Source organism: Narcine bancroftii, chromosome 6 (genome assembly GCF_036971445.1).
Source record: "Narcine bancroftii isolate sNarBan1 chromosome 6, sNarBan1.hap1, whole genome shotgun sequence".
Classification (NCBI taxonomy): Eukaryota; Metazoa; Chordata; class Chondrichthyes; order Torpediniformes; family Narcinidae; genus Narcine; species Narcine bancroftii.
This window is the reverse complement of record NC_091474.1, coordinates 125,824,185-125,844,142: the sequence shown is the minus strand read 5'-3', so window position 1 is coordinate 125,844,142 and position 19,958 is coordinate 125,824,185. Positions and strand designations below refer to the sequence as shown.

Genomic DNA, 19,958 nt, shown 5'->3' with positions numbered 1-19,958 from the left:
TCAAAATCATCCCTGAGGTCTTGATGCAATTTGACCCACTGCAGTGCAAATGTGTATTTTATTTTGAGTGACCATGTAGCAGTCTTGCCTCCGATCATGTACCCATTCTGCAATGTGATTTTCCAACTCTGGCCAACGAGTGATTCCTTTACCCCTACAAGGAAGTGCAATACTTGCTCTCACACCTCCTCCATAACCACCCTCCATGGTCCCAAAGAGCCCTTCAACGTGAGCAAGATTCATGAGCATCCCTTCATGAACTCCCAATGTGCTCCCAATGTGGCCTCATCTACATTAGTGAGTTGAAATGGAGACTTGGGGGTATCTACACTCTGTCCCAATGACCATTCTGAGCTCCCAGATGCTGCCATTTCAAATCTTCTTCCCATTCCCACCCCGACCTGTCGGTCCTGGGCATTCTCCACTGTCAGAATAAGGCCCAGCATAAACTAGAGAAACAACAGTTTACATTTTGCCTGGGCAGCCTACAGACCAATGGTATGAATGGTTCCAAATTAGGTAACGAGCCCCCTCTCACTTCTTCCAAGTCATTTCCGCACCCCATTCCCATTTCAGTCCCTTTCCCCAACCAGCCAGTCACCCATTCTTGTTCCCCTCCTCTTCTGGTTCCATCTTCCATCAGCCAAATTTCGCCTTGAGGATTTTACCACCCCTTTCAGTTCTGTTTACTCCAGTATGCTAAGCAGGCTCCGCACTGGTCAGTACTTGAGGGGAGACTGCCTAAGAACCCCAGGTGCTGTAGGTTTCTGTGAGTGGCGCTGGATAAAGTGAAGACTCTGTCTGCCTTACGGTGGACAAGTTAATGAATTTCAATAATTAAACATTTACTTTTACCTTTAGATTGCAGCACTGGTAGCCCTTGTCCCCACTGATCACACCCTCTGTATGACACCTGACCCCATTTTCTCCTCTTGCCTCTTGTTCCCTCAGTCCAGGGCATCTGCCAGTCACCTGCCGCTGCCTCCTTGTCTGTCCATCACCCTTTGTCCTCCCTAGCTTCCCCAATCCCCGACTGGCTTGTGCCCTCATTGCACTATCTTACTCCCCTCTGCACCCTTGGCCTCGATAAAGGGCTGCATCTTGATGAAGGACATCACCCAGTCTGTGAGTCACAGAGGGATTGATCCCTGCGAAAGGGATGGGGAGCAGGCAATCCCCTACCCATTACGTTGTATCTATGATCAGAAAACTCTTGTCAAAATACAAAACGCAAACCTGACTTTCAAATTATCGGATCCGTAAGATTCTGCTGAGCAGATCGTGGGAGACGTGTGGGAGATGATTAGAAGCGTTGCTGGAGGAGGCAGAAGGGCGGAAAACAGGCCGGCATCAGGGTTAGCGTGAGAGTTAACCCCTTCAGACCCGAGCTCCCAATGATCTTACTCTCAAATGTAAGATCGCTGGAGAGAAAAATGGATTACCTGAGGCTGCATCTGAACCAGAGAGATCTGCAGGGCTGCTGTGCTCTGGTGATTACAGAAATGTGGCTCCAGGACGCCATTCCAAACCCAGTGATCTAGCTGGATGGCACTTACATCAGCGAGACCTGGTGCACCAATGTCTCTGTTGTGAAGACCTTCTGATCGGTAGAGAGAGTGTAGCCCCTGGTGAAATGCAGACCCTTCTACCTGCCCGGGGAATTCTCAGCCACGCTGCTTGCTGCAGTCTGTTCTGCTTTCATCCAATGAGGATGAAGCCATAAGAAGCTTTATGGTGCCCTCTGCAAAGCTCAGACTTCCCACCTTAACAATGTCATGATTATTGCTGGTGACTCAATCACGTTGTCCTGAAAATGGTCTTACCATGGTTTCAACAGTATGAGAACTTCGCCACCAGAGGAGAGAACACCCTGGATTGGGTGTACACCAACATCAAGGCTGCACCTCACCCCTACCTTGGTTACTCAGATCACATATCTGTCCTGCTAACCACAATGTACAGATAACTGGCAAACCAAACTAGGTCAGTTCACAGGGAGATCAGGATGTGGCCGGGGTTGGGGGTGGGGTGGGCCATAGCAGCGCTGCAAGATTGGTTTGACACCACAGGCTGGATCTGTTTCAGGGAGGTGGCCACCTAAAATGAAAACACAGGAGGATACGAGGTCAGTGATTGGCTACATCAGCAAATGCATGAGGATTTCAATGAGACCAGATGCTTCACAACCAAGGCTCACTAGAAACCCTGGTTGGATGCAGAAGTCTAGGCCCTTCTCAGAGCTCATGATGCTGGCTTCGGGACAGGGGATAGGATGGCACTACAATCAGCCAGGGCTGAACTCTCCTTTGCATATTCACAGACAGCTGTGCGGTACCAGCGAATCGAGGCGCATGTGGCACAAATCATAAGTCAACCTGTGAATTAAGGACAATGACTGAACACCTTCCAGACAGACTGAACACCTTCCAGACAGACTGAACACCTTCCAGATAGACTGAACATCTTCCAGACAGATTGAACACCTTCCAGATAGACTGAACATCTTCCAGACAGACTGAACACCTTCCAGATAGACTGAACACCTTTCAGACAGACTGAACACCTTCCAGACAGACTGAACACCTTCCAGACAGACTGAACACCTTCCAGACAGACTGAACACCTTCCAGATAGACTGAACATCTTCCAGACAGACTGAACACCTTCCAGACAGACTGAACACCTTCCAGACAGACTGAACACCTTCCAGGCAGACAGAACACCTTCCAGATAGACTGAACATCTTCCAGACAGATTGAACACCTTCCATATAGACTGAACACCTTCCAGACAGACTGAACACCTTCCAGACAGACTGAACACCTTCCAGACAGACTGAACCCCTTCCAGACAGACTGAACACCTTCCAGACAGACTGAACACCTTCCAGATAGACTGAACATCTTCCAGACAGATTGAACACCTTCCAGACAGACTGAACACCTTCCAGACAGACTGAACACCTTCCAGATAGACTGAACACCTTCCAGATAGACTGAACACCTTCCAGACAACTGAACACCTTCCAGACAGACTGAACACCTTCCAGATAGACTGAACACCTTCCAGACAGACTGAACACCTTCCAGATAGACTGAACATCTTCCAGACAGATTGAACACCTTCCAGATAGACTGAACATCTTCCAGACAGATTGAACACCTTCCAGATAGACTGAACACCTTCCAGACAGACTGAACACCTTCCAGACAGACTGAACACCTTCCAGGCAGACAGAACACCTTCCATGCACAGTTTGATGATAAGAACAGGATGATGCCAAAGAAACCTCCAGGTCCCCCTGATGAAAGCCCCCCCCCCACCCCCAATTGTCGTGGCCAAGGTGAGGAGAACCCTATCCAAGGTGAACCCACACAAAGCAGCGGGACTAAACAATATACCTGGCCGGGAACTGAAAGATTGCACTGTCCAATTGACAACAGGTCTTCACAGATATCTTCAACACCTCACAGGGTTCAAGACAGCCACCATCATCCAGTACCCAAGAGGGCAGCAATAACCGGCCTCAATGACTACCTCACTGTGGCACTGACGTCCACCATTATGAAAAGCTTCGAGTGTCTGGTGATGGAACCCATCAAACACACCTCCCAGGGACACTGGATCCATTACAAATTGCCCATAGAAGAAGCCATTTCACAGACGATGCTTTAACCTTGTCACTTCACTACATCCTGACCCACCTGGAGAATGATGCTGCTGTTCATTGACTTCAGATCAGCATTTAATATGATCATTCCCCAGGGGGTGGTCAAGAAGTTATCCTCGATGGGACTCAACACCTTTTTCTATAACTGGATCCTGGACTTCCTACCGGAAAGACCATGGTCTGTCCAGGTGGTAGCAGAGCATTGAGCACAGTCACATTGAGCTCTGGCGCACCTCAGGGCTGTGTGCTCAGTTTGCTCCTGTTCATGCTACTGACCCACGACTGATCCGGCTCCAACAGCCTCATCAGCAAAACAATGATGATTCGCACTACAGAGAAGGGGTGGAAAATCTTTGAAATGGTCCGAGACTAACAACCTGAGTCTCAACGTGGACAAGACGAAGGAGATGATTGTGGACTTCAGGAGGACCACGATTGATCACCCCCCACTACATAATTTTAAATACCTCTATCAAGTCTCCCCTCAATCTTCAACACTCCAGGGAATAAAGTCCTAACCTGTTTAACCTTTCCCTGTAACTCAGTTCCTGAAGTCCGGGCAACATCCTAGTAAATCTTCTCTGCAGTCTTTCTAACATTTTGATAACTTTCCTGTCATTAGGTGACCACAACTGTACACAATACTCCAAATTTGGCTTCACCAATGTCTTATACAACTTTAATATAACATCCCAACTCCTATACTCAATATCTTGATTTATGAAGGCCAAAATGCCAAAAGCTCCCTTTACAACCCTATCCACCTGTGATGCCACTTTCAGGGAATTATGTATCTGTACTCCCAGTTCCCTCTGTTCTACCACATTCCTCAATACCCTACTATTTATGGTGTATATCTTTTCTTGGTCTATCCTTCCAACCTCACACTTGTCTGCATCAAATTCCATCTGCCATTTTTCAGCCCATTTTTCTAGCAGGTCCAGATCCCTCTGCAAGCTTTGAAAACCTTCTTCGCTGTCCACAACATCTCCAATCTTAGATGAACAATTTATCTCTCAGGACAGATTGGGTACACTGGGTTTCTTTGCCTTAGAGCCGAGATGGTTGAGGAGGATTTGATGGAGCGATATAAAGTTAGGTGAGGCATAGATAAGATGGGTAGTAGGAAACTGTTCCTCGTAAGGCAGGTTCTCCAATCCTAGCAATATCCTTGTAAATCGCAGGTTGATAGTGTTGTTAAGAAGGAGATGGTGAGTTGGCCTTCATGAACCATAGGCTCGAGTTTAAGAGCCATGAGGTGGGTTACAGCTGTATACTCCACTTGGACCCCACTTGGAATATTGTGTTCAGTTCTGGTCACCCACTACAGGAGGATGTGGATGATGAAAGAGAGGGTGCGGAGAAGATATACAAGGATGCTGCCTGAACTGGAGAACACGCCTTATGAAGATAGATTAAGTGAACTTGGTCTTTTCTCCTTGGAGTGCCGGACAATGAATTGTGACCAAATAGAGGCGTTTAAGATGATGAGAGGCATTGATGGTTGGGATGGCCAGAGGCTTTTTTTTTAACCCAGGGCTGAAATGGCTATCAGTATTTTTAATTTAAATTTTAAGGTGCCTGGGTGTAAGTACAGGGTGGGTGTATGAGGTAAATTCTTCACACAGAGATAGTGGGTTCTTGCAATGCTCTCCTGGCAAGGGTGGTAGAGGCAGGGACCATTAGATAGATACATGGAACAGTGAAAGATGGAGAGTAATGCAGTGGGAAATTCTGGGCAATTTTTAGAGTAGGTTATTAGGTCAGCACCACACGGGCCTGGACTGTGCTGAAAATTTCTCTGTTCTACGTTCAAACCTTGCCCTGGTGACTGGAAAACAAATGGTTAAGGTGAGGAGTATGAGGGTTTTCTGGGGAAGAAGGTTTTTACCCAGAGGGTGGTTGTTGTCTGAAATGCACTTGCTGAGACAGTTTGAAAGACAATGTTTATGAAGCACCTAGATGGACACTTGAGTCACCAAGGCTTCAAAGACTTGTTTATAGGATTAGTATAGATAGGTATGATCACAAAAATGAGAGGTGATCATATAGAAACATCTATAATGCTGTAAGGGATAGATAGAGGCAGGAATGTTGTTTCCACTGGGAGGTGAGACTGGAGCCAGGGGACGTAGCCGCAGGATTCGGGGGAGCAGATTTAGGGCAGGCATGATGAGGAATATTCTGTTCAAGGAAGCAGAGGAGGCTACCTCATTAATCCCCAGGTAGATTTTTGCATAGCTGTGGAATTAAAAGTTATGGGGAAAAGCCAGGTAGATGGAACTGAGTTCAAGGATAGATCAGCCATTATGTTATTGAAAGGGGGAGCACGCTCGAAGGGCCTGATCCTAACTCCTTCTCCTGCTTCCCATGTCCTTATGTACTTAATGATGGGTATAAACATGGAGCAGCTTGTGAGTAATGTGTCATTCAGGGTTTCCTCCTGTATGAATGAAAGAAAATGCCTTCCAACTTTCCTTCATTGCACCTCATAAAATATTTCTGCTTGCAGAACTGTCTCTGCGGCAACATATTAAACACACAAGCCAACCTGTTCATGGAAAATTCTCACAGACACCAGTCTGATAATGATCGGGTAAACATTGACAAAGACACAAAAGATAATATCTCTGCCCTACTTCAACATGGTGTCATTAAGATCCTTTACATTGTTGAACAAGCAGCTGTAGCACTCCTTTGGACCAGTTCAAATTTCAGCTCTCTTATTAAAATAACAGGTTTGAGTTTCACCTCAGCTACAGAGCACATTTCTTCTTTGGCTTGGCTTCGCGGACGAAGATTTATGGAGGGGGTAAAAAAGTCCACGTCAGCTGCAGGCTCGTTTGTGGCTGACAAGTCCGATGCGGGACAGGCAGACACGGTTGCAGCGGCTGCAGGGGAAAATTGGTTGGTTGGGGTTGGGTGTTGGGTTTTCCCTCCTTTGCCTTTTGTCAGTGAGGTGGGCTCTGCGGTCTTCTTCAAAGGAGGTTGCTGCCCGCCAAACTGTGAGGCGCCAAGATGCATGGTTTGAGGCGATATCAGCCCACTGGCGGTGGTCAATGTGGCAGGCACCAAGAGATTTCTTTAGGCAGTCCTTGTACCTTTTCTTTGGTGCACCTCTGTCACGGTGGCCAGTGGAGAGCTCGCCATATAACACGATCTTGGGAAGGCGATGGTCCTCCATTCTGGAGACGTGACCCACCCAGCGCAGCTGGATCTTCAGCAGCGTGGACTCGATGCTGTCGACCTCTGCCATCTCGAGTACTTCGACGTTAGGGATGAAAGCGCTCCAATGGATGCTATAAATGAGCCAGGTCGACACATTCAGGTTGATTCTTGTCACACAGTAATAATTTTATAGCAATCAATTGATGCCACATTGAGTTGACTCAGAATGAGCCTACAAGCCTACAAGCGGATTTGAAAACTTATCTGCCACCAAGAATTAACCTTTAATTTCTGCACCTTACAATTTTTGGCCTTTAAAAAGGGCAGCGATTTGAACATGAAAATTCCCCTCAACAAGAGGGTTTTTCTGAGTAAGGATTTAAAAAAAAAACAAAAGGCCATTCAGCCCTTCATGCTGTTCTTCCCCTCCACCTCACTTTCTGCACACATTCCTTGACGATCTACCTTTCTCTTAAAAAACCCCAATGACTAATTCTGAGTTAAACACCTCATTCCCACACTGACATGTCTACTCATGGCCTTATCCACTGCCAAACCATGGCCAACTGCCAACACCTAATATTCCATCTTGGCCATCTCTAACCAGCCGGCACTAACATCGGTTTCTCCAATTTCAGTTAACCCCCTCTCATAGTCTCTCTGTTTCCCTATCTTTCTCTCTAGCTCCCCACCCCTTCCCTTCCTTGTCCTATCAGGGAGATGCCCCTCCCCCTAAACACCTCAACTCCTGCCCATATCCACCTGTTTCCTCTTGCCTGAAAGTGCCCTTCCTCCCTCCTCACTCCACCTGTTCTTTCTCTTGAACCTGACCAAGGGCTCAGACCTGAAACATTGGTTACCCTGTGGACACTGCATGACCTGCTGAGTTTCTCCAGCACATTTGTGCGCTGCACAATGATTGATCCTCCACAAACCCTCCTGGGCTGAGAATTCCGAACATTCAATCAGCCTAAAGGTCAAAAAATGTCCTTTTATTTCAGTTCACCTCTCATTTTGAGACCATGGTCCCTGGCTCTGTTAACCACAGTCTGGAGGAGAACGAGGAGATATCATCCCTGCATCACATCTCATAATTCTAAACATAAAAGAGCACAGGCAGAGTCTGCTTAATTCTCTCCATGTGTGACAACCTTCTGTCTTTGAGAATCAATCTGAGAAATCTGCGTTCCTGAGGTCGGGGAACTTGACGTGAACAATATTGTAGGTGCAGCCTCCCTGAGGCTGGATATAACTCTGAAGAATTTTTAGTCAAACATTCAAGCTTTCTCTGCAATGTTCAATTTGCCTTCCAAGTGGCCTGCTACATTATACCTAATCTCTCAGGATCAGGGCAAGGAATACACAAATGTGCTGGAGAAACTCAACAGGTCATGCAGAATCCATACAAATTCCTCTGTCTCCACCTACGACCTCTTGTCCATTAGCCTGCACTCCTCCTCCTTCCTCCTCTCCTCTCCTTTTCCGCTCCTCCACCCTTTTATTTCAGGGTCCTGCTTGTTTTACCTTATACCTTGATGGAGGGCTAGGCCTGAAACGTTGTGTGTTGCCCTCGACCCCAGCATCTGTAGACTTTCTTGTTTAACAGTGCAAGGAAACTCTATTTGGAATAGTGTGGTGGAGTGGCGGAATTCTCATCTCATCAGGCTCTTCCAAACATAGGCTCCAGATTTATTCTAAATTAATTGATACCACTCTATCAATGACTCCAAAGCCGTTGAGTGAGGAACGATAGCCTTTATTGTACTTTAGACATAGCTGGCCTGATTCCAAGCATTCAACTGAGGATAGGGAGAGGGAGGTCAACCTTTATTCCAGGGTCACAAGGGGAGGAGTCACCAGTGGGAGACAGGCCAGCTGCCCATTGACAGTCGCATATACGTTAGTACTGAACCTTTTGAAAATGCTGGTCAGGCAGAATCCCATGAAAGCGAAACAGAATTACGTTTGGATTCCCAACCCTTTCCATTCTAACAAAGAGTGTTCAGCCTGTAACATTAATGCTAACATTTAAAATCTTCATCTTTCTCCCAACAATCTTTAATGCCTTTTCAAAATTTAGACATACTGGCCCGCAAACCCATAACCTCTCCCATTAACCTACAAACCCTGTATGTTTTGGAAGGGTGGGAGGAAACCCAGGCAGTCACAGGGAGTATGTATAATCTTCTTACAAACAGCAGTGGATTCGAACCTGGCTTCTCTAGCACTGTAATAGCTAACCGCTAAGACAGTGACAAGATACCATAAAAAGTATTTTGGTGGCGTACATAGAGTGATAGTTTGCAAATGACCCAGGAGAAAACTTATTTAAACATTATGATTAGACCTATTACATTCATCGAGAGAAGTAACAATTCATCCAGAAGGTAAAGATGTAACACCATGGTCCTTTCTCAGTCCCTGGACTGGTGTGTAAATCTGACACATGGCTTAAGTCACAGCCGCTAGTTGAGCAGCAATAGGAACATTTACATTTTTAAATGTAATTATTTTTAAATTTAAATTGAGACATTCAGCATGGTAACAGGTCATTTTGGACCACAAGCCCTTGCTGCCCAATTACACACGATTAACCTACAACCCCTGTATGTTTCGAATGGTGGGAGGAAACTGGAGCCTCTGGGGAAAACCCACGCTGACATGGTGAGAGTGTACCAAATCCTTACAGACAGTGTGAGATTTGAACCCCGGTCCTGATCGCTGGTGCTGTAACGGCATTGCACTAACTGCTACGCCAACCGTGCCACCTCTCATAAGATTCAAAACAAATGTATTTACAGTCATACCCGCTGGCCAACTTTAATCAAAGGGACACTCCTTCACAAGTTTTCCAGGCTCGGTTTCAAATTGGACAGAGGTGCTGTGATATTTGAACCAAGCGCTAGGAAATTCCCAACTCAGGTGATGTTTACTATTCATGCAATAACTAATTTATTTGCAATTTCTCCAATATTAGATTTCAAATGTAACTTCAACACCACTATTTGGAGTCAGCTACTTTTCAAATGCTTGGTGTGTATTAGTTTTGAAACTCTTTATCAGTGAGAACTTAAATCAGTGAAGTAGAAGGGTAAGGACTAGGTGAGCAATTATTTCAAAAACATAATGAAAATAAAACAAAAAAAGACAAAATTAAGAATGATTAATGAATACTGATGGAACAAGAGCCAGCTTGTATGTAACGTGGATTGTGATTGGCCATGCTACTTTATTATGATGCAAGCCATTTCTGGCACAGGCTCTATGCCAAATCCCAATGCAGAAATCCCATCAGTCCTGTTCCCCATCTTTATTCACCCCCACCTCTCACGGGTGACCGCCATCTCTACTTTGATCCTTTTTCCCATTGAGGGGTAATGTAGAGTGGTCACTTGCCCCAGTCACTTGTCTTTGGGATATAGGAGGAAGCTGCAGATCTTGGGGTAAACTGAATGGCCACGGCTAAATGTGAGACTGGCTTGGGAGAACCAGGGATTGGGGCCGGGATCCGTCAGGGTGCTGATGGCAAGCACCTTGGGTGCTGACAATTCCCTGATTGCATCGAGGGTTCATAACCAAGGGTCAAGGAGGGTGATGGACACCAGGAGATCGGGTTCACAACTGGAGCAGACAGGAGGCAGTGTGGCTACGGAGGTGACAGCGATGCAGGAGGCATCAGAGGAAGTGGTGGGATCTTTGGACACTCGATGTCTCTGAAGGGACTCTTGCTCACTTCTCTTCTTGGCAGGTGCACTAGACTCCTTGAAAACCTTCACAGGCAAACAAAAATGAGCAAATTTTGTGTACACATGCACATGACAATAAAGGCACCTTAAGGAATTGAATGAAGTTGGAACCACTGTTTACTGTTTAGAGTAAGGAATTAGGGCATTAATAAGTGATCTTTATGGTGTAACTAGCAACCGTAGTCTTTATGATTAAAGATGGAAGTTGCTCTTCTTTTTGATCCAGTTAAATGGAACTTTGTCAGGTTTTGTGCCATTTATGCTAAGTGATCAATGACTCACTACATCTACACGACTGTTTGACTGAACATGGGAAAAGGTCTGGGTGAACTAATCCCAGCATGCACATAGATTTCCTCAAAATCATTGCATTCCCAAAGACCAATATTTTGAAAGGTCCCTTGATCAGAAATGCCTTTATATTCACCTGTGAAAGGAATCTGAAAGGCAGAAATATACTCATCATGGCAAAATTCAAATCATTACCTTTATAAACATCCTGACTGAGATACTGATTAAACCATTTTGCATTAATATTATTCTCCTGCGATCCTCTTGTGACAGGATGATATGTCATGTTTGAATGACATTTTAAACCATTGGTTTTCTTGTGTAACTGGTTTTGAATGTGACTGAGAATACCTTCAAGTAATGAGTGAAGATGATGTAATATGGGTGGTACATCGTGTTAGTGCGTGCATGTAAACTAAAAGCTTAGTTGCACAATAACTTGAAGCATGTGATATGATACATGATGCATCAGATTAAATAGTTCATCCTGATATTTGTTTCTTGCCTGCAGGATTATTTGCAAAGCCATCCAAAGTCCTCAGCAAGCTCAACCACTCCTGACTGGGACTTAAGTCACGTCCTCTGTGCTACTTCACAGTCTAAACAGCAACTCCCTTCTTGCAGACAGGAGCTGAAGCGTTCTGCAGGCCGTGATAGGTGGGTTGGTCGCCTCAGAGCCAGCCCCGAGCAGGAAGCCGAAGAATTGGATAATCACTATGAGGAAGTAAGGAAAGTTTGCCCACTGACGGAAACATTGAGTGATTGAGATAGTTATTGAGCAGGGTGCAATGACCAATTGGAAACAAAGCACAGAGTGAGTTCTGCCACACTGAAGTGTATGTTAATCATTAGCTAATCTGGAACCACAATTGGACATCACCTGAATTCACATCTGAAAATGGCATTTAGAACTCTGGCTGACCATAAACAGTCTGAGTTCATGGTAACCACACCTGGCCATTTTACCCATGTTTTCCACACATCAGTTTGGCAGCTCTTTATGATTAAAGATGGAAGTTGCTCTTCTTTTTGATCCAGTTAAATGGAACCTTGTCAGGTTTTGTGCCATTTATGTTAACCGTTGTGCACAAATGTGCTGGAGAAACTCAACAGGTCATGCAGCTTCCAGGGGGAAAGAAAAAGGTTAGCATATTCAGAGCTTAAGTCCTTCATCAGGGTATATGCAAATCGCAGGCAAGTGCCTGAATAAAAAGGTGGGGGGAGGAGAGGAGAGGAGGGAAGAAGGGGCAGGAGCACAGGGCCAACAGGCAAGAGGGAGTAGGTGGATATGGGTGCAAGGGAAAAGGCCAAGTTAATGAGGTAGCTCTGATATGAGAGGAAAGGGAAGGGAGTGGGGAGCCATCTGGTTGGAGAGTGCCAGATGGGCTATTAAATGTTGTTCCCGGGGGGAGCACTAATTTTTTAAGTGCCAGAGCTCACCAAAAAAATGGTGCCAAGGAGATCCCACGAGACCTGTCCTTGGTGGCTGCTGTGTTGTACTTGGCGCCGTATAATTGAGGGTGAACGGTAGGACAAGGAAGGAGGATGACAGGTCATGGAAGAAACAGGTTCTTTGTATGTACGGAATAGTGCTTGGGTGGGGAATGGGGGGGGAGGGTGTGAAATGCCGGAGCGGCGCTCCGGTGAGGTCCAACAGCACTGCAGCCCTGGTGATTCCTCCAATTTGTCGGTAGACTCGGTTTCAAATTGTTATTGGGAACATCCATTGCTTCATTTTTCCATTTTTAATTTTTTTTTAAACTTTATTTATTCGTTCAAAAAACAAATAATATATGACATATACAGCAATTAAACATGAACATGAATGATTTTTTTTCTATATATATATATATATATATAGAAAAAAAAAGAAAAAAAGAAAAGAATCCCCAACTTCCAGCCAACTCTCCTAAGGAGAGCCATAAAAAAAGAAAAAAGAAAGAATATTTAAAAAAGTTAAATATACATATTAAAATCTAATCAATATAAATTGAAATGTAAATATTCCGAGTATAACAGCCACTTATTAATTAAAAAATTATAATTATCATGTGAAATATGTAATTTTTTCCATTATTAAACAATATTTCATCTCATTATGCCATCTATTAATATCAATCATATTTGTATCTTTCCACGTACTAGCAATACATTTTTTCACTACGGATAAAGTTAAATATACAAAGGCAAGCTGGAATTTATCTAATCCCAAGCCTTTCAGAGGTTGCAAACTACCCAATAAAAATACTGTTGGATCTAAAACTATTTTAATCTTATACAGATATTCTAAAAATGATTGAATTTTCTTCCAAAAAGATTGTATATGTATTCATGACCAAACAGCATGAATTGATGTAAAAAATTGATGTAAAAAATTGTAATTAATCATTGCATAACGTGCATTTATCAATCTAGTTACACTATCATAACAAATATCTAACCAATCCTCTTCAGACAAAATAAAACCAATATCCGCTTCCCATTTACTTTTAGATCTATCCCAATCTTTTTTATCCATACCATCCTGTAATATTTGATACATAAATGAAATATAACCCTTCTCTGGTACCTTCATAAGAAAAGTCTCAAATTTAGTCATTTTAAGTAAAATCATATCTCTACCAAACATACATTTTACCAAAGATCGAATTTGATAATAAAGAAATAAAGAATTCTTATCAATATCAAAATCATCCCTCATCTGATTAAAAGATTTAACTCACCCTCTTTAAAACAATCTCCCAAATTTTTCACACCTTTAAATCTCCAATGCAATAAACTTTGATTATATATTGAAAATGAAATAAGTTGATTATTATACAATGGAGTCAAAGCCAATAATTTACCCCTAGAGCCTATCATTTTATTTTTCTTTATCCATAACTTCATTAAATGTTTTAGTAACAAATTTATATTCCACCTAAACAAAATTGATGTATTTCAAATTCAGAAATACTTGCCACCTCAATTTTAGCCCAACTAGGAGGATGTACCAAATCCATCAATGAACTAATAAATTTAAGTTGGGCTGCCTTATAATAATTTTGAAAATGTGGTAAACGTAGTCCCCTAACTCATATTTCCAAGTTAATTTATTCAAATCTACTCTCGAAAATTTACCCCTTCATAAAAACTCCCTAACTATTTTATTTAAATCTCAAAAAAAAATTTTATCAAGTAAATATGGAATAGATTGAAACAAATATTGTATACACGGAAAGATATTCATCTTAATTGTATTTATCCTTCCCATTAAATTAATAGGTAAATCTTTCCATTTAATCAAATCAGTTTTAATTTTTTTCATTAACAGAGCATAATTTAATTTATATAAAGATTGATAATTAACATTCAAAATTATACCCAGATATTTAATTCGATCAGTCCACTTCAAATTAATAATATTCTTATAAACTGAATAATCTCCTTCACTTACCAGTAATATTTCACTTTTTTCCCAATTAACTTTATATCCAGAAAGACATCCATATTGTATTAAACATTCCTTCAAATGCAAAAGTGACTGAGCTGGGTTTATTAAAGACACCAATACATCATCAGCAAATAAATTAATTTTATACTCCTCATCTAAAACTTTCATACCTTGTATCTGTGTATTTTGTCTTATCAACTGTGCTAAAGGTTCAATCACTAACGCAAACAAAGCTGGTGATAAAGGACAACCTTGACGAGTTGATCGCGTTAACTTAAAAGATTCCAAAATCAAACCATTCGTCAATACTCTAGCTATCGGTTTACTATATAGAGCCCTAATCTAACCAATAAAAGAAGGACCAAACTTAAATTTCTCTAAAATTTTAAACAAAAAAATCCATTCAACTCTATCAAATGCTTTTTCTGCATCTAAGGATAACACCATCAGATGATCTAAAGATTGTCAAAATCTATTAATCAAACTAATCACGTGCAAAATGTTATCTGAAGCATATCTATTCTTTATAAAACCTGTTTGATCAATATGAATCAACTTTGGTAAAAAATTTAGCCAATCTATTCGCTAATATTTTAGCTATTATTTTATAATCTACATTTAACAATGAAATTGGTCTATATGAAGATACTTTCAAAAGATCTCTATCTTTTTTTAGGAATTACTATAATTAAAGCACTAGAACAAGACTCAGGTAATTCATAATGTTTTCCAACTTGATGTAATACATCCCCAAAAAAATTTATAAAATTCAACCGAAAATCCATCATCACCAGGCGATTTACCATTCGGCATTTCCAGCATAGCCATTTTAATTTCCGAATCAGTAAATGGTTCTTCTAACTCCTGTATATCTCCATCCTCTAATATCGGTAAATTCAACTGTGATAAAAGAAAAAAAATCATTCGATCCAGTTTCCTGTTTTCCTTCAGATGTATATAACTTTTTATAAAATGAATAAAACTCATAATTAATCTCATGAGGTTTATAAGTAATAAGAGAATTCCATCTAACAGCATTAATAGTCCTCGATATCTGTTCTTTCTTTAATTGCCACGCTAATACCTCATGTGCTTTCTCTTCCCATTCGTAATACCGTTGTTTAGTCCTATTAATCACACATTCAAATTGATAAGATTGCAAAGTATTATATTTCAATTTCAGCCTAGATAATTCTATTTTCTGATCTTCTGTAACATCTTTCTGAAATTCCTTTTCTAACTCATCGATCTGTTGTTCTAATTCAAGACTCTGATTTAATCGATTCTTTTTTATTTTAGAAGTATAACTAATTATTTGTCCTCTCAAATAGGCTTTCATAGCATCCCATAATACAAACTTACTTTGAACAGAATTAGAATTTTCTTTCACAAAAATTAATTTGTTTTTTCAAAAAATCAATAAATTCCATGTTTTTTAACAACATTGTATTAAATCTCCAACAATAAGCTGTTTGAATTTTCTCAGAAGTCTCATATGTAAAATACAACCGAGAATGATCTGAAATCACCCTACTTTTATATTCTGCTTGTTGTATTTTCCCTTGTAAATGTGCCGATACTAAAAAGAAATCAATCCTTGAAAACGATTCATGTCTAGATGAATAAAAGGAAAAATCTTTCTCTGTCGGATTAAGACGTCTCCAAATATCTACTAAATTAAGATCTTTCATCAACACTTGGACCTGAATTGCCATCTTGGATTTTTTAACTTTCTTCGGAGATTTATCTAATAAAGGTTCCAAAGCACAATTAAAATCACCACCAACTAAAATATTATCAGTAACCTGACCAAAACATAAAAATGCATCTGAAATAAATACTTCATCATCTGCATTTAAAGTCCAAAATGCACTAAAAATTTTACAATTCAATTTAAGAATAAATCCTGCCTTTTCCTCCATTGATTGTAGTTCAAAAGATAAATTTTTATGTGTCAAAATTGCTACACCTTTAGCTCTAGAATTAAATGAAGAAGAATATACATGCCCAACCCAGTCCCTTTTTAATTTCACACTTTCCTTCACATTCAAATGTGTTTCTTGTAAAAAGGCAATATCAATTTTCATTTTCTTAATATATGCCAAAACTCACTTATGTTTAATCGGAATATTTAATCCTCGAACATTAAAAGTAGCAAACCTCAACTTTGACATATCGACTATTATTACTAAATACCAATAATATCTTTATATAAAAACTCAAATCAATGTATATAGGCCCTCCAATAAAAAAAATCACAAATTAAAAACTAAAAAAATTAAAGAAAAAAGAAAATCCCCCCAAAAAAACTACCAAAATTGGGTGTGGATCACCCACCAATGGCTGATGACTAGTAAAGAACTTAGTGCATATCTCTCCCTCCCCAACCAAACAGTCAGTAACATCAAAATATCATAATAACAAAATAAAAAATAGAATAAGAAAATTCTTCTTTTCATCCAGAAGATTCCAATCTTGAAGATCCCATTTCAGAAGAAGTTGGACTCTTTCCATTCCCGTTATTCCCATTTCTGCCATTTCTTCCGTTTCCAGAACAACCAGATTTTTCTTTAGGAGATAATGGTGGACTATGTCTTTGTCCTCTTATATCTGGCAATGAATCAGCAAAAATCATTGCTTCACGATCAGTTTCAAAAAACCGAAATTGATAGTCTCCATAAAACACCTTTAACACTGCAGGGTAACGAAAAGTAGACTTATAACCTTTATTGCCACAAAACTTCTTTAACTGGATTGAATCGACATTGACGTTGAATGACCTCTTGACTCAGATCAGGATAAAAAAAAGACTCTGCTATTCTGAATCAATAATGGGGTTTGTCGTTGTCTCACATTTTGTACTGCAAGTCGAAGTATTGCTTCTCTATGCAAATAACTCAAGCATCAGTGGTTGACCAGCTGAGGGTGTTCTTCTTAAAGCTCTATGGCCTGTCCCGCATCGGACTTGTCAGCCACAAACGAGCCTGCAGCTGACGTGGACTTTTACCCCCTCCATAAATCTTCGTCCGCGAAGCCAAGCCAAAGAAAAGAAAATGGGCTTTTTCCAGTGCCAATCCCCCAGAGAAAAATTCTTGGCCTAATATTTGCGGAATCCAGTCTTTAAAGAAACAAAGAGGATCTTGTCCTTCTATACCTTCTGGCAAATCAACAATTTTCACATTATTCCTTCTGCTTTGATTTTCCAAATAATCTATTTTTCTTTCTAGCTCCTTCTCACGTTCTCCTAATTCTATGACTGATTTTTCCACCTTCAACACTTTTTCTGTTAGAAGTCACTTGTTTACAGTCCAAAAAAGCAGTCTGAATTTTTAAAAATTCTTCATAAGATGCATCCACACATGTCTTAACCATATTTAATTCTGAACTTATACCAGCATTCATTTGAACCATTTCATTCATTTGAGATGTCAACAAAGGTTTTACAACAGCTTGAACAATTGCATTCAATTGAATACACTGTAAGTCAGTAAAGCTCAGCTCCTCTCTTTCTGACATAGGGACAGAACAAGGTAACTGCAGCTCCTGCTGCAACTCAACAGAAGGCATTTTAAAAGTTTTACTGCAGGTCTGGACTCCCAGCGACAGCACCCTGACTTCCTCAGGGGGTCGCTGCTGGTCTCCCCCCGTATCTCATTGTTTTTTTCATCAATTCGCGAAGAAAAACAATTTCTTCAGATTGAAATGCTACCTGATGCATTTCCAACAATGGAGTCGTCTTCCTGCATGTTCCCTCCATTGAGATCGAAAGGCTTTCCAAATTGGGGTCCATTTCTTGGGAACACACACCTTCTTCCGGAGAACGGGTAATTCCAGTGCCATCCTTCATTTGGTGAGCAATAGATTTTTTTTCAGCCCCTACAGGTGATCTTTGGGGTTTAGACAATGAAAAGATTGAGCCTGGGGCTGTATCAAGTCGTCTAGGCCCCAAATCTTCAGCACTTCAAAAATGTAACTTCTTTTGAACTTGAGGTTTAGTCTTTTTACCATTCGTGGCCATAATAATTCCTTAATACTTTAAACTAAAATTTAAAAAGTTAAAACTTGAAAACAAAGGGTTAAAAAACGGGTATTTAAAAGTCTGGCCAGAGAGGTCGAGATTGCATGTCTAGACACTACGCCATCTTGCCATGCCCCCCCATTTTTCCATTTTAATAAAAGGATGGATTGTGTTTATTAACATTGAAAGATTCCCATCATTTTCCAACAATTCTAAAATAAGCAGCAATTCTCATAATGACGCAGCAGTTTATTCGACTGAGCAGGAGTTAAATTGAAGAGTAAACTTCATTTTAAGCAGGGTGCAGGAGGAGAAAGACCTTGAGCTCAATCTGTGCTCTTCTCGGACACTGCTGGTCAGGCAATGCTGTACAGAATGCCAAGCTTTATCGGGAGAGCTGTGGCAAAGTTGTTGTGTAAACCTCTATGTTTATCATGAGTGTGGTTGTTCTCCTTGGAATAGAGGAGATTAATAATTACATGAAGAGGTTTAATATTATGAGGAATTTGGATGGAATAAATTCCCAATTGCTGAAGCTCTCCAGGGCTTTGACCTCAATTTTTTTCCAAATATAAACTTTATTCACAATAAATTATTTACAATAAAGAAAACTATTCAAAGTCTTTTCCCATCTTTAGTGTCACTTGTTCTCCATTAGCACCTTGTCCTTACTCCTTTCTGTTATTTTTGAGAGAGTTTCCCTCGGACTCAGACCAACAATGCATGGTGATGGAAGGACTCTAGACTTATGGACCTTCCCCACAGTGACCTCGTGTTGGCTGCACCTCAGCATGTACTGCTGCAGGCTGGAATGCTGCCAGTTGGCTGCAGCCTGGAATACTGCCATTTGGCTGCATTCCTCACTGGCATCTCCTTGTGCTGAAGACCAATAGGTTTCAGGTAGTCCAAAGAAGATCTTTCACCATGTTGATGGTCTTCCAGCAGCTCTGGATATCTGTCTCTATGTGTATTCCCAGGAACAGCCCATAAATCATGGAGTCCTCTGTCATATGGCTGCTGGAGATGAACCATCACAATCGTTCTCCACACACACTTAGCAAATCAGCATTCAGCAAAGAAGTGGGTACACTTCCTCTGGACACGTTGGCTTTCTTCTACATCCCAAATAAAAGCAGTTTTAAAGATGTGAAATGGTCTCTGCCACTCATTTAAGGGGTAGAGTGTAGGGAGCCGTCCACGCCAGTGACAGGGACCTCCCAGTAGCCAAATGTTTCAGTTCTGTGTCCACTCCCATACTCACCTGTCTGTCCATGGCCTCATCTACAATCCCATCAAGACCACCTGTAAATCAAAGGAACAACACTTGATTTTCTGTCTGGGCTCTCTCCAGTCAGATGGCATTAATGTCGACTTCTGTCAACTTGTTCTCCACTTCTCCCTCCCCCTCTTACCTTCCCCTTTCCAGTTCTCCATTCACCCATCCTACCCACCTTCCCTTGATTGCTGCTGTCCCCTTCCTCCCTTCTCCACCTATCACCTCCTGCTTTGTGACCATACCTCCCCCACTCCACTCTTTTGTTCAGATGCCTGCCGACATTTTTCCAGACCTTGATGAAGGGCTCAAGCCTGAATCGTCGGTTATGTATTTTTACCGTTGCTATGCTTTGACCT

At 41.4% G+C, this 19,958-nt stretch overlaps 1 protein-coding gene across 1 annotated transcript in view; it reads left to right on the top strand.

Annotated features, from left to right (window-relative positions):
- Positions 1 to 10,360: 10,360 nt before the first annotated feature.
- LOC138737343 (discs large homolog 1-like protein) overlaps positions 10,361 to 19,958 on the top strand; it is a 49,394-nt gene continuing 39,796 nt past the window's right edge. Inside the window, exons 1-2 of the mRNA XM_069888097.1 lie at positions 10,361 to 10,525; positions 11,387 to 11,599. Coding sequence (XP_069744198.1) covers positions 10,361 to 10,525; positions 11,387 to 11,599 — 378 coding nt within the window. The remainder of the gene's footprint in view (positions 10,526 to 11,386; positions 11,600 to 19,958) is intronic.